At 44.8% G+C, this 15,328-nt stretch overlaps 1 protein-coding gene across 6 annotated transcripts in view; it reads left to right on the top strand.

Annotated features, from left to right (window-relative positions):
- The window catches only part of MYOM1 (myomesin 1), a 139,493-nt gene that overhangs the window by 23,862 nt on the left and 100,303 nt on the right, over positions 1–15,328 (top strand). For 5 of the 6 annotated variants that reach the window (XM_043508036.1, XM_043508041.1, XM_043508039.1 and 2 more), the window contains exon 2: positions 1,014–1,545. In XM_043508036.1, the coding sequence (XP_043363971.1) occupies positions 1,076–1,545 (470 nt within the window). In that variant the 5' untranslated portion in view covers positions 1,014–1,075. The remainder of the gene's footprint in view (positions 1–1,013; positions 1,546–15,328) is intronic. The other variant, XM_043508037.1, reaches the window with a different exon arrangement.

Genomic DNA, 15,328 nt, shown 5'->3' with positions numbered 1-15,328 from the left:
CTCTGTCATTTTTTGGTTATCTGGTGTCCAGTTTACCTTGTACTGGCTAGCTCTTTGGTCTATCATTTGCAGGATCACATATAGCACCTTCTTAAAAGATAAGTACAATATTGGCTACCCTCCAGCCCTTTGATATAGCAGTTTATTTTTTTAATGATAGTTAAGAACTCTTGAATGAATATTCCACAGTGCTGCTATATAATTACAATTTAAATTATCATTTTGGTTCTAACTCCTCTTCTTTTGATACCTCAGAGACCCATAACAGAAGATAAACTATAACTGGAAAAATGTCTGATGAAATTAGGAAGGTTAAGAGGAACTATGAAGAGCAAATTGCCAAAGACATAAAAATGAATAAAAAAACTTTTAAGGTATATTGGAAGTGGGGATCCTGCACAAGAGTTAGTGGGATCACTAGATTTCCAGGGGTAAAAATAGCAGTCAAGAAAAATAAGGACATTGGAGAGAAGCTAAGTGATTTGTTTGCATCAGTTTTCATCAAAGAGGACAATAGGCAGGTGTCTCCCCAGTGCTACATTTTGAAGGTAAAAATGAAAATGGGGGTGAAATTCTGGTCCCAGTGAAGTCAATAGCAACACTGTTATTGACTTCAGTGGGACAGGTTTTCACCCAGATATTTAATGACAGTTGAGAACTTTTGAAAGAATACTCTACAGTGCTGTTGACTTTGCGTTGAAATTATCAGTTTTGTTATCAGGACAATGTAGCTGTGACACTTTGGCTAATTGTATCAGTGAGCATAGCAACATTGAAACTCTATTCTTTTTTCATAGTTTGATTTAGTTCTGGGGAGTACTTGGTTGACTCCAGATCAGAACAGGATTTCTGAACCCTATGAATGACTTGTGAGTTTCCTGAACCCTAAGAAAATTGTCTGAAGATTGTCCTAAGTGTATTGATTTGACTTAAGTTTTAAGGTTTTATATTATTTGTTAATTCAGAGGTTTCCCTGATTTGAGTTTTCATCTGTTTAATCTATTCTTTTTCAGACGTTGCACACCTTCGCATTTCCAGGCAGAAAAGTGCAGTGGACAGTGAGTTAGGAGGCACCATGATGGCTTTACCTTTCTACCAGAAACATCACCAACACTATGACCGTGCGTACCGCCACAAAGAGCTGGAATCCACTCTGAGCCAGTACCAAAAGGAGGAGAAGCGTAAATCGGCCGTCTACAGTCATGGGTCTACAGCCTATGCTCGTGGATCTGCAGCCTACCGCCATGGGTCTGCAGCAGCCTATGGTCACGAGTCTGCAGCCTACAGTCATGGATCTGCAGCCTATGATCATGAATCTGCAGCTCACAGTAGGAGGTCTGCTGCCTACAGTCTTGGATCAGAATCCCTCAGTAGGATGTCTGCAGCCTATGATCATGAATCTGCAGCTCACAGTAGGAGGTCTGCAGCCTATAGTCTTGGATCAGAATCCCTCAGTAAGAGGTCGGCTGCCTATAGTCTTGGATCTGAATCTCTGAGTAAGAGTTCTGCAGCCTACAGTCTTGGATCTGAAGCCTACAGTCACGGGTAGGACAAAACACAGCCATATTTTGGGGGCAATGGCGGGGAAAACTGTTTGCCGAACCTGTCCCCCTTAGATCAGTGTCAATACTCCCATTGACTTCAACAGGAGCAGGCACTGTAATGTTAATATATTTTCCAGACTTACTGCTTTCAGTTAGTTCTGGGGAGGTGGAAGAAATTTAGTCCTCTTGTTGGAAGTACTGTGGTGACTGGCCCACTATAAGAAGAACATAGATAGCTCTTCTTAGGTGCAATGGCTGTGTTTTTACATTATATGCACAGTTCATATTAAAGTTCAACTTGTCACACTGTAAATTGGTTGAGAAGTTTGGTATTTTCAAAGCAGAAACAACATGAAGTTTTTGTCAGGTGGAGGAAGATCATGTCATAATTGGCATTGAAATAACATAATAAAACTTTGTCTAAACAATTAGATTAGTGGAATGTGCTAGATTTCCTGGCCTCAGGAACCTCAGTGATAATAAAAGCAGCTAGGATAGAGTTAAAGCAAGATTAGTACTCCAGTTAGCAATAGAAGAAATGATCATCAAGTCATAGCAGAAAACATCTACTCTCAATTACATCAGTTCAAACTCATTAAAGTCACTAGTGTGCTTGAGAAGACAATTTGATCTGTTAGGCCAAATTCATCCTTGGTGAAACTCTTCTGATATCAGTGGAGTAACACCAGGGATGAATTCTACACTCAGGTCAATAGAGTTATACCAGAGATAATGAATCTGGCCTAATGCATTTAACAATTTTCTTACAGAAGCATAACCTTAATACGTTTCCAGTTATTCTGAAGTTTTCATATGAGTAAATAGATTTCATTTTTATTTTAAGACACATATTTTATGATGGCTTCCAGGCTGTTTTATTTTACACCAGTTACCAACAGCTTTCAAATGCCGTGCTAACCCCTAAATCCAAACCCAAATATGGATCTAGATCAGAAATTTTTAAATAGCCCCCATTTTTATAACGGGCTGATGAATAACACTGGATTCTAAGTACAAATCTAGATTTTAATTGTATAGCTTAAGCCTATCTTAGGCAAAAAATATGCCTTTGAATTTTGAGCTAAATTCATGGAAGAGAGGTCCATCAATGGTTATTAGCTGAGATAGTCAGATACGCATCCCCCTGCTCTGGGTGTCCTTAAGACTCTCACTGCCAGAAGTGGGGACGGGCTGATGGGATAATTGCCCTGTTCTGTTCATTCCCTCTGAAGCATCTAGCACCCACCACTGTCAGAAGACAGGATACTGGGTTAGATGAACCATTGGTCTGACTCAGTATGGCCGTTCTTATGAAGTTATGCTTGCATCAGTTCTTATTTTATCCAAACTGGATCCATTAGACTCTGTCATACTCAGGTTTCAGAGTAGCAGCCATGTTAGTCTGTATTTGCAAAAAGAAAAGGAGTACTTGTGGCACCTTAGAGACTAACAAATTTATTTGAACATAAGCTTTTGTGAGCTACAGCTCACGCATCCGATGAAGTGAAATTTGTCAGTCTCTAAGGTGCCACAAGTACTCCTTTTTCTTTTTGTGTCATACTCAGTGGTGCAAGTAAAATCCATTTCTTGCTGGTACGGGGTTGGGGGGGGACACGATGCTAGCTAAGGGGGCATGTGACCTCTCCACATGACCATCCATGTGACTCCTCCCCATCCTGCCCCCAGCCCAGTTCTCCCAGGAACTGCAGCAGGGAAAGGAGCAGAACCCCCAGCCCTACCCCCTGCCCTTCCACGGAGCTGCAGCTCCATCCTCTGTCCTTGTACTACAGCAGCAGCCATGCGAGAGGACAGGGCGGGGGGTGGGGGGACGGTACACCCGCCAGAGGAGTTACCATCGTTCTGCTCCTTTCCCCACTGCCCCTCCCTATGGGGAAAGGAGCAGAACACCCAGCCCCACCCCCTGTCCTTCCACAGAGCTGCGTCTCCCTCTGTACAGCAGCAGCCCCACTGGTGGACAGAGCTGGTGGGGTGGGGTGGGGCTGGGGGTTCTGCTCCTTTCCCCACAGTGGAGAGAGGGCAGCATAGAAAGGAGCAGAATGTTGGCAGCTCCTCTGGCAGCTGTACTCCCCCAGCTCCACTGCCCCCCCCAGCCCTGTCCTCTGGTGGGGCTGCTGCTGTACAGATGGAGCTGGAGGAGAGGCAGTTCTGTGAATGGGCTGGGGGTGGTACAGCCACACCAGAGGAGGCGTGGGGCTGCTGGTTCTTCATGTGTCTTTCCTCCCAGATTCTCACCCCTCTTGTGGCTTCTTTACACTGCCTCAGTAGCACAAAGCAGCCATATTAGAATTGCAAAAGGTACAGAGAAGGGCAATGAAAATGATTAGGGGTATGAAACAGCTTCCACGTAAGGAGAAAGTAAAAAGACTATGATTGTTCAGCTTAGAAAAGAGATGACTAAGGTAGGGATACAATAGAGGTCTGTAAAATCATGAATGGTGTCGGAGAAAGTGAATAAGGGAAGTGTTATTTACCCCTTCACATAACACAAGAACCAGGGGTCACTCAATGAAATTAACAGGCAGCAGGTTGAAAACAAATATAAGGAAGTACTTCTTCACACAACACACAGTTAACTTCTGGAACTCATTGCTAGGGAGTTGTGAAGGCCAAAAGTATAACTTGGTTCAAAAAGAATTAGACAAGTTCATGGAGGATAGGTTCATCAATGGCCATTAGAAAAGATGATCAGGAATGCAACCAAGGCTCTGAGTGTCCCGAAATCTCTGACTGCCAGAAGCTGGGATTGGATGACAGGGGATGGATCACTTGATAATTGCCCTGGTTCATTCCCTCTGAAGCATCTGGCACTGGCCACTGTTGAAAGACAAGGATACTGGGCCAGATGGACCACTGGCCTGACCCAGGATGGTCGTTATGTTCTCATGTTCAGAAAGCATTACTACATGGGCAGCCAAGGATTCCTTGATAGACAGTCTATGCTACCTGCGTTCCTCACTTTGTGTAGGGGATGTGTCAGGAAAGGTATGCTGAGATGCAGAGTGGATTCCACAACATTTGACCTGATCCCCAGATGGCCTGTTATGCAGGACAGTGGTTTTTAACCTTTTTTCATTTACGGACCCCTAACACATTTCAAATGGAGATGCGGACTCCTTTGGAAATCTTAGACATAGACTGCAGACCCCCAGAGGTCCACAGACCACAGGCTGAAAACTACTGATGTAGGAGGCTCAGTGGTTCGGAAAGCATTCTCAGTGCATTTGGCATATACAGTAGAGAGTTTTGAGGCGCTGGATCATGCTCAGTGTAGATGGAATGCTTGTCAGTTTTAGCAGCACGCTTCTAACAAGCTCTGCTGAGTATGGAGAAATGACAGTTTTCAGAGGCTTATTGACAAGGACCAGATCAGCTAGGACCAACTGCTGGCCTGCTCCCTGACTAACTTCACTGCTAGAGAGCCATGAGCCAGTCTGCACTGCCTGGGAACTGACAGTGGCCACAACCCCGACTGGTTGCTGGTTTAGAAGCCCTGCTTATAATCCTGGCCCCCCCAGCAGATCAGCAGCTGCTCAATGCATATCATACCGGCAGCCGTGCTTGCCCTTGTTCCAGTCCCTGCTCCCCTCCGGCTTCAGACTTCTGGCTTCAATCCCCAGCTCTGCATGACTTACAACTCTGGTTAACCCTCCATTCCGGCATTCGGCTTTTGCCTCTCCAGTACTGAACCCTGGCTCCACCTCTGGGTTACCCAGCTCTGGCATTTGGCTTCTGTCCCTTCAGTACTGACTCTTGGCCTGTTTCCTGGACTTTGCCCATCCTGGACTCAGCTCTAACTGGTAGGCTGAACTCTTGCTTCCACCGCTAGGCCTGACCACTCATGGCCCAATCAGCTAGAGTTTGAGCAGCCCCAATACAAAGGCTAGGGACCCACATCGCTGGCATGGATACCACTCAGGCCAGTTTTTCCCTGGTGGAGCTGGTGGGGGGCCATACAGAACTTGTAGGTGCACAATGCAGCCTACAAGCTCAAGAGACTTCACTAGCAACCCTGCTCTTCCCACCAGGAGCTGAAGATCCCACTCCCAGACAAGTTTAGTGGTGATTGTAGTCAGTTCTGAGGTTTCCTATCAATTCAGGTTCCTCTTCTTGGTACACCCAAAACTGTTCCCCACAGAGTAGGCCTGAGTAGGGCTCATCATTATCCTGCTCCCTAGGGAAACCTTGGCCTGGACCTCCCCACTCTTGGAACAGTACAGCCCCGTCCTGGGTCAATTGAGCAGTTCATTCAGGCCAGGTTGGTTCTCTTCAGTGACTCCCAAACTGCTGAAGCTGTGCCACAAGCGCTACAACAAGGGCGTCAATCAGCCGCCAATATGCTGCCAAATTCCATCGCCTTTTCATGAACACCACGTGGAATGAGACTGTGCAGCGTCATCCATTTCAGATTGGGCTGAACCATGATATAATGGATGCACTGATGTGGGTTGACCTGCCATCATGTCTCACAACTTGATCATCCTATGTATCGGAATTGTGTCTTCCTGAGCAGTGCCATGAACGTGGCCCAGCCCCGTGAGCCCTGACAACACCCAGGCCTTCTACCCGTCAACAATGCACCTGCTCCACAACCCATGCATGATGACTAGGTCCACAAGGAAGTTTCTGAAGCTCAGGACTCGCTTCCCCAGCTAGAGGAAGTATGTAACCCATACCTGCTTGGTGTGGTGCTCTGTCCTCCTCTAGTGGCACCTAGTCCAGCTAGTGATTCATGAATCTGCTACAGCCTTGGCTAAGAGTCATGTGGCTTTTAGGTCATGCAGTAGAACCTCATTCAATAACTCCAAGCTCCTACTTGTAACATTGACAGACCCTGGTTGTTGGTGGGCGGGATTGAACCTGGGACCTCTGGAGCCATTCTTATGTTCTAATGCCATGGAATTGATAGAATGGCCACAGCTCCTGATTGGCTGTTGGATTGGTAGTCCTGTTTATAAGCCTGCCCCCACCCTGACCCCACAGCAGCTCAGTGGCTGCTCGATGAGTACCACACCTACAGCTCTGCTTGCCCTTGTTCCAGTCCCTGCTCCAGCCTGCTTACAGTTCCTGCTCCCTTCAGACTTACAGCTTTGATCCCTGGCTCTGCCTCTGATTTATAACTTTGGTTGACCTTTTGGTTCTGGCATTTGTTCTTCTGTTTCCAATACTGATCCCTGGCTCTGCCTCTGGCTTATGACTCTGGTTTACCCTTCCACACTGGCATTTGGCTTCTGTCCCTCCAATACTGACCTTCAATTCCTATACTCTGCCCACCCTGGACCCAACTGTAACTGATTGGCTGAACTCTTGTCTCCACCCCTACGCCTGACCACACGCAGCACAGTCAGTTATACTTTTAACTCAGTCAAATCTGGGTAGATTTTCAGGGAGACCCAAAAAAACAAGGCATCTACCTGACACCCGGGTAACACCCCAAACACCACCAAATTATGTTTCCTTGATCCAAAGCATGGACATACTAGAGCACTTTGAAGAAATGAAGAGGAAAAAATTAACACTGGCAGAACTGCCCGTTGTTTGTTAGCATCATTTTTGGAAATGGTTGAATCATTTTCATTGAAACTATCCAAAGATATTCAGCCTCAGGCAGGGAGCAAGTATGGAGAATTTCAGCCTTAATTGTTACAGCTTGTCTGAATTATAAGCAACTAAAATCCAAGGTTTAGAATGGAAAGTGTTAGGCAACTTTACCGATAGGCATCACCACCAGCTCTGCCCCTTACATCTGTACAATGGCAGAGCTAGACTAATCCCACTTATTTTCTTACATTGAAGGATTAATCATTCAAATTTGTGTGCAAGATTTCAGTGGTTTTTCATGTGTATTTTTCATGGCTGACAACATATTTTTCACTGACAACAGCTAATAATCCAGTGCAAAGGAAGTTGTGCTGTAGGCTGGTTGTTCTCCACAGCACATGTCAGAGATTTACTTAAAGGGAAAATACAAAATATTTGGCAAGGCTTGAGTTTGAAACATGTTCACTTATTTGCAGAAAAATAATGATCATGAGGACATGACTGAGACAAACCAAACAAACAGAAAAACAGGGTGTTTTCTTCAGCAATTAATGCTTCTGCCAACAACAAATAAAATGTTGACACAAGCAAAGTAATGAAGCTAGGATCAGTGCAGAGTTGAGTAACTAATATGCATTAGTATCTGTGAGAAACACAAGAAGATAAATGAGTAATCTTGAAATCTCTATTGGCACTGCCCCCATCCATTAGTTTGTTATTGGTGAGGATTAAAAAGAGCTAGCTTACAAAAGTGACAGGCTGAGTCAGAAAATGTTTTCATGAGACCTGCTTCATGAAAGCATTTCCCTCTTAAACTGTTGCTGCTGCGTGCAGTGTGTGCAAACAATATAGCCACTGACCCACAATATGGCTTGGCCGCATGATGGATCTGTCAAGAAGTTAAACTGAATATAATAAAACGAGTGTTTCTCATCCTTCTGGAGGAGTTTGGCTCTCACATGTGTCTGATGAGGCTTCGTCTACAGCCAGTTTTCTAGCCTATGTCCTCTTTGCTCCATGTAAATTTAAACACTGTAAAGTGGACAACTTTGACTCCCTCAGGGAACTGATGGGCAGGATCCCCTGGGAGAATAACATGAGGGGGAAAGGAGTCCAGAAGAGCTGGCTGTATTTTAAAGAATCCTTATTGAGGTTACAGGAACAAGCCATCCCAATGTGGAGAAAGAATAGTAAATATGGCAGGCGACCAGCTTGGCTTAACAGTTAAATTCTTGCTGATCTTAAACACAAAAAAGAAGCTTCCAAGAAGTGGAAGACTGGACAAATTACCAGGGAGGAGTATAGAAATATCGCTCGGGCATGTAGGAGTGAAATCAGGAAGGCCAAATCACAGTTGGAGTTGAAACTAGCAAAGGATGTGAAGGGTAACAAAAGGGCTTCTACAGGCATGTTGGCAACAAGAAGGTCAGGGAAAGTGTGGGTCCCTTACTGAATGGGGAGGCAACCTAGTGACAGAGGATGTGGAAAAAGCTAATGTACTCTATGCTTTTTTTGCCTCTGTCTTCAGGAACAAGGTCAGCTCCCAGACTACTGTACTGGGCTGCACAGCATGGGGAAAAGGTGACCAGCACTCTGTGGAGAAAGAAGTGGTTCAGGTCTATTTAGAGAAGCTGGACGAGCACAAGTCCATGGGGCCGGATGCTCTGCATCCGAGGGTGCTAAAAGAGTTGGCAGATATGATTGCAGAGCCATTGGCCATTATCTTTGAAAACTCACGATCGGGGGAGGTCCGGGATGACTGGAAAAAGGCTAATGTAGTGCCCATCTTTAAAAAAGGGAAGAAGGAGGATCCAGGGAACTACAGGCCAGTCAGTCTCACCTCAGTGCCTGGAAAAATCATGGAGCAGGTCCTCAAGGAATCCAATTTTGAAGCACTTAGAGGAGAGGAAAGTGATCAGGAACAGTCAGCATGGATTCACCAAGGGCAAGTCATGCCTGACTAACCTAATTGACTTCTATGATGAGATAACGTGTTCTGTGGATGAGGGGAAAGCAGTGGATGTGTTATTCCTTAACTTTAGCAAAGCTTTTGATACAGTCTCCCTCAGTATTCTTGCCAGCAAGTTAAAGAAGAATGTGCTGGATGAATGGACTATAAGGTGGCTAGAAAACTGGCTAGATCATCGGGCTCAATGGGTAGTGATCAATGGCTCCATGTCTAGCTGGCAGCCGGTATCAAGTGGAGTGTCCCAAGCGTCGGTCCTGGTGCCAGTTTTGTTCAATATCTTCATTACTGATCTGAAGGATGGCGTGGATTGCACCCACAACAAGTTTGCAGATGACACTAAACTGGGAGGAGTGGTAGATACACTGGAGGGTACAGATAGGATACAGAGGGACAAATTAGAGGATTGGGCCAAAAGAAATCTGATGAGGTTCAACAAGGACAAGTGCAGAGTCCTGCACTTAGGACAAAAGAATCCCATGCATTGCTACAGACTAGGGACCGAATGACTCGGCAGCAGTTCTGCAGAAAAGGATCTAGGGGTTATGGTGGACAAGAAGCTGAATATGAGTCAATGATGTGCCCTTGTTGGCAAGAAGGCTAAGGGCATTTTGGGCTGTGTAAGTAGGAGCATTGCCAGCAGATCGAGGGACGTGATCATTCCCCTCTATTAGGCATTGGTGAGGCCTCATCTGGAGTACTGTGTCCAGTTTTGGGCCCCACACTACAAGAGGGATGTGGAAAAATTGGAAAGAGTCCAGTGGAGCTGGACATTACAAGAGGGATGTGGAAAAATTGGAAAGAGTTCCAGTGGGAACAAAAATTATTAGGGGGCTAGAGCACGTGACTTATGAGGAGAGGCTGAGGGAACTGGGATTATTTAGTCTGCAGAAGAGAAGACTGAGGGGGGATTTGATAGCTGCTTTCAACTACCTGAAAGGGGGTTCCAAAGTGGATGGATATATGCTAGTGGTTCCCAAACTGGAGTTCATGAAATGTTACAGGGGTTCTCGGGGAAAAATTCCTTAATGGTGGACAGAGCAGTCCCTAGTGACCTCAGGCAGCACGGGGCCAGCAGCCTGGAGCCCCTGGATTGCCAAGAGCTAAGCAGATCAAAGCAAGCATATCTATCACACTGAGGAGTTTTAAACTTCAAGACTTCTTATTAGAAATGGAGATGGATATTTTTTGCTGTTTTTAAAATTAAATAGGCAGCTAGTATTTTAAAAATTAAGATGAAGAACAAGTTTAAGTTTTGTTATACTGGACTGCACAAGACCTGAATGCTTGTGTAGGAGGAATTCTTTGAGATGGCTTCTTAAATACCTTCATGCTGTTTCACATCTAATACTTCTTGATGAAACATAGGAGCCTTGTCTTATAACAGGCTTATTCAAAGTGATATAAGCTACGAAAGTGAGATCTTGGAAGAGTGTTGCCGTTTTCATAATGTAATAAAAATACTGTAATGATAAATAATAAATAGTGTGTAATAAGCATGTCATAAAAACAAATTTTATATTTCCAAGATCACTGCTTTTGTAATTTATACTCGGGTAGAGGAGAAAATCCCTGGAAATAGTCATTTTTAGGAGGGGGTTCGCGAGACTTGAAATTTAGTGAAAGGGGTTCACAGGTTGTTAAAGTTTGGGAACCACTGATCTAGGCTGTTCTCAGTGGTAGCAGATGACAGAATGAGGAGTAATGGTCTCAAGTTGCAGTGGGGGAGGTTTAGATTAGATATTAGGAAACACTTTTTCACTCGGAGGGCGGTGAAGCACTGGAATGGGTCACCTAGGGAGGTGGTGGAATCTCCTTCCTTAGAGGTTTTTAAGGTCAGGCTTGACAAAGCCCTGGCTGGGATGATTTAGTTGGGGATTGGTCCTGCTTTGAGCAGGGCGTTGGACTAGATGACCTCCTGAGGTCCCTTCCAACCCTGTTATTCTATGACTTAAAAGAGGCTGGAGATGGCCCAAGGATAATTTCCCTTGCACAGGGGAACCCTGCTAGCAAAGGTGGCTCTGCTATCCCCTAGACCAGATGCGTTCCCCACCCCTGGTATAAGGGGAGGGAAGGGGTGCTCTGGGGGCATGCTAGGGATAGGGTGCCTGATTCTCCACTGGTGTAAGGTCAAGTTAGAGTTGCTCCTCTGTTCTAACTTGTGTTGGGACTGGTGGCTCAGGATCAGGGAGCTGCAATCAGTTACCTGAGCTCTCCGACCACCATTGTACCCAGGCTTCACTTGGGTGGAATGGAAAATCTACTCCTACAAGCCCAGAAACAATGACAAGACAAATCACATAGATTTACATTTATCTGGGGGCAAGATACCAAAGCAAAGTCACAGCTTGGGGTACAAAGGCACTATGCAATGATCTCATATTGGGCTTCTATTATGAGAGAACTGGATAAAAGTACACATTGATAGCTATCCTGTTTTTACATCCATACAGGATTACCTCCGGGTTTACATCTTTAGGGACAATGCTAGTTCTGCTCCCATTTCACTGTTAAATTCAGTGAATCTGAGCAACTGAGAAACACAGGCATTAATATTATAAACACACTGAAAATTTTGAAAACTATATCCAGAAATGAGGACAGTAAACTCAGGTCACAACCCTGATATTGGACTACAGATAGCATCTGACCTGGGTAAAATATACATATATTAGTTTGGGAGATCAAATTAGGCTGAGAGCTATTCAAAGGTCATGGTAGTGTTCCTCTATGAAATCAGAGAGCAATGTTGGTCCTCTAGGTTCACCTCCAGGGAGAATCTGTTGCACATATCAAGTAAAAGTTTTGGTCACAACTTATTGAAAGAAAGGGCAAGATTTTTGGAATCTGTTTTTAAGACGGTACAGGCCTCTTTCTTAGGCCAGCTAAATGGTGACTATAGACAGAATTTACTTATTATAGAGCACTAGAAGGATTGTGAATAACCAAAAAGGCACCAGGAGGTGCAGTGATACCAGATTTGTCTTCATATGCAAACAACTCAATTTGATTGTGCTCCTGTGTTAGTCCTTCATATAGCCCACTTTGCATGGAAGTTAATGATATGAAGATTAGGAAAGAAAATGAAGTCCAGTTCTGGGTTTTCTTGCCCAGAAAGCCTCAGTGAAAGCCTGAAACATGTTTATTCAGCTCTTCAGTACAGTTCCTTTGCTGTTTGACGCTTTTCAATATTGTAAAGGGACAGACTAGATCTCACAGGAACAGGCCTGTGCTGGGGAAGGGGAAGAGCTGCATTGCTCCAAGTGGAGCAAAAGGAGGCATTGTGAGGAGCCACTTTGGGGTGGCAAGCACCCTTAGCGCATGCACGACAATCAGTCTTTCTATGACTGTTTACTCCAGGCCAGGGTTTAGGAAGTGCAGATTGTTAAAGTAGTTAGTCTGTGAATAACAAAAGCCAGGAAGACTTATAGGGTCGGTGTGGGTCCAGCAGCTGGACTAAGGAATCACACTGGTATTCTCTACAATAGAGTGGTGTCTCTTATCTGCCACAAGAAACATTTCATCAGGGAGCAGTTTCTGCACTCCAGAGAGCACAGGGACTGCAACTGTAGCTGGCCCTTAGACAGGGGGCACAAGAAAGGTGGCGGCTCCAGTGCTTTTCTGATTCTCACAGCGGCAGACCATAGTCTGGTCAAAAGGATACAGGGAATAATTACAGCTTTCTGTAGCAAAAGAGAGACAAAGTGTGTGAGATATTGGACCAACCAGTGAAAGATATTCCTCACCCATCTTGTCTCTAATATCCTGGGACTGGCACAACTACCACTACACTGAATGCTACCTTTCACAAAAGAGACTGTAGGAGGTAGCTGTCATGGGAGATTTAGCTCAGTAGATTTAGTCAAAGGCAGTGAGTGGGAAATTTAAGGCAGAGCAGGGGTATGTGTGATATTTTTATCATATGCAATGGCTCTCAATGAAACTCTCAGGTCCTTGCCTGCTGGCCAGGACCACACATTGTAGTGGAAGTTCCCGATGTGAATCTGCAGTACATGAGGAGCCTGCAGGAATGGAACTGTCCTTTTCAGTAATACCAGTTGTAGAGAAAATAAAAGAGGGGATATTCAGTTGCAAATATTTCAAGGCACACTTAGATCACTTGATAGGAGATGGAGTATGCAATTAATTTTATCTTTGCAAACTCATTTTATTTTAGAGTGTTACAGTTAGGGAAGACAAAGACACTTGGAAAAAGAAATCACAAGTAAAGCAAAAGGAAGAACAGTAGTAGTCTCAAATACAGATAATTTTTACCCCTTTTAAATATAAATTTATGTTGGGGTTTTTTCTGCCTATCTGAAAATCACTGTACTCCACTTGGCAAAGTGCTTTGAGCCATAGATTAATGGGCCCTGTATTTTTACTATAGTTCTAAAGCCTTTTGTGAGCCTTTTTATACTGTTATATATGTGTTACATTACTTTCCCTTCTACACCAAAGCTCCACCAAGGACTATCCCCACTCACTTTATGGGAAGAGGAATAACAGCCCCTTGGTGCTTTTTCTCCCAACAGCATTGTGACATGTGATGTGAATAACCTGCACAGGGACACTGCACAGGGCTCTTTATGCTCCCCTCCCTCCTGAATTCCTTGTGCGGGTGTATAGTCTGGCTTGTAGTCTGGTGCACAGTCTGATTTGAGAAAAAAAATTGACTGGGACTAGACATGAGCCAAGGAGGTGAGGTTCAATTCTGAATCAAGGTTAGGTTTAGGTTAGGTGTGACAGAACTCCACTCACCATCCTAGCGCCTCCTGCTGGCTATCTTGGGGATTAGCTCCGCAGGTTGGTACACCCTCTATAGAAGGTGCCTTGCTTGCTGTCACCTGCTCCTGGAGCCATGTCACTCCAATGACTGCGGCATCCTCTTCATGACGCAGCCCTCTGGCCGTGTCACAATCTGTGCTCCCCCATTCCGGGGATAAGTGCTGCAGTCCAACTGTCCTGCCATTTCCATAGTGGCAACTGCAGCCAATGGTCTGGCCACTTCCCCGTGGCTGCAGCACCCTTTTTGTCCTTGTCTCAGGGTCTCTAACTGCAAATCTAGGCAGCCAGCCAGGAGCTCTGTCTAGCTCCCCAGGTCCCTGCTAGCAGCACTGTTCTGTCCAGGGTGCTAGTTTATTTCTGTTTGCCAGGCACCCACTCCTCCTCCTTAAGCTCCAGGGAGTAACTGACTGCTCTGCCCTGCAGTTCTTCTAATACGAGTCTACCAGGCCCTGAATGGATGTTCCTTTCAGCCCCTCTCTAATTGGCTGCCTCCTGCACAGCCTTCCTAGAGCTCTATTAACTTCTTTGAGGCCAGTGTTGGGCCAACTCCCCATCACACTACAGTTCTGGGTTTGTGGTTCAGGAAGAATCAAGAGTAGAAAAGGCCTGGGTTGGATTTAATGGTGCCGAAAAATTGAGTGAACTGAGATTTCCACCACTTTGGGCCTGACATCTAATGAAAACAGATGTTCCCTTATGTTTCAGTTAAATCTAAATGAGAATTCAAAATTGATCTCTCTAGATTTGGAAACAACCAGGAATCAAAAGGCAGGTTCAGGTCCAGGTTTTCAAATCTGAATCCCAGGAAATTTGAAGGGGTTCAAATTTAAGATGCCCGTTTTGTACCATTTTTAAATAATACATGAATAAGACTTTTGGGTGGGTAAAGAACTTAGTTTTCCTTTTGAGCAGTGCTCATTTATGAACAGTAACTAACATGCTTTGGGTTTGATGTAATATTTTTACCACTTGTTTGATGACTTGTCACAGTGCATTTGTGGTTGGCTGCAATGCTCATATTATATCATCCACAAATCCTAAAGATGAGTACATTATCTAACATTATACTACTGTATATCTTGTTTCACTCTCTCTCATGCTCTGTGTTGCTTTGTCTAGATTGTTGGTACACTCTGTTTATGCCTGGATTTTGGTGCAGAAGGTTATAAAGCTTGGTATTTCTAATGGATTTGCTCTGTGGCAGCTGCTGAGCAGTGCAAGCAAATCCAGCCAATGCCACTACAGCTCCTGAAGGAGCCATACTGCCACAGGGTATGGGGCCTAGTGGAGCAGAAACCATCCCCTAAATGTCTCTGATCTGAGGTAATGGTATTGGGAAAATTCTATGAAGGGAATTTTTCTCCCCACTCTTAGCCCTCTTTGGGCTTTTCTGCTGCAGAGGGTGATTTTGTGCCATAAATCCACTTTGTGTGTATGAATACGGGAGAAACACTAGGAGAAGTCCAGACAT

The sequence above is a fragment of the Dermochelys coriacea genome, chromosome 2 (genome assembly GCF_009764565.3).
Source record: "Dermochelys coriacea isolate rDerCor1 chromosome 2, rDerCor1.pri.v4, whole genome shotgun sequence".
Lineage (NCBI taxonomy): Eukaryota > Metazoa > Chordata > Testudines > Dermochelyidae > Dermochelys > Dermochelys coriacea.
This window is presented reverse-complemented; position numbering and strand designations above follow the sequence as displayed.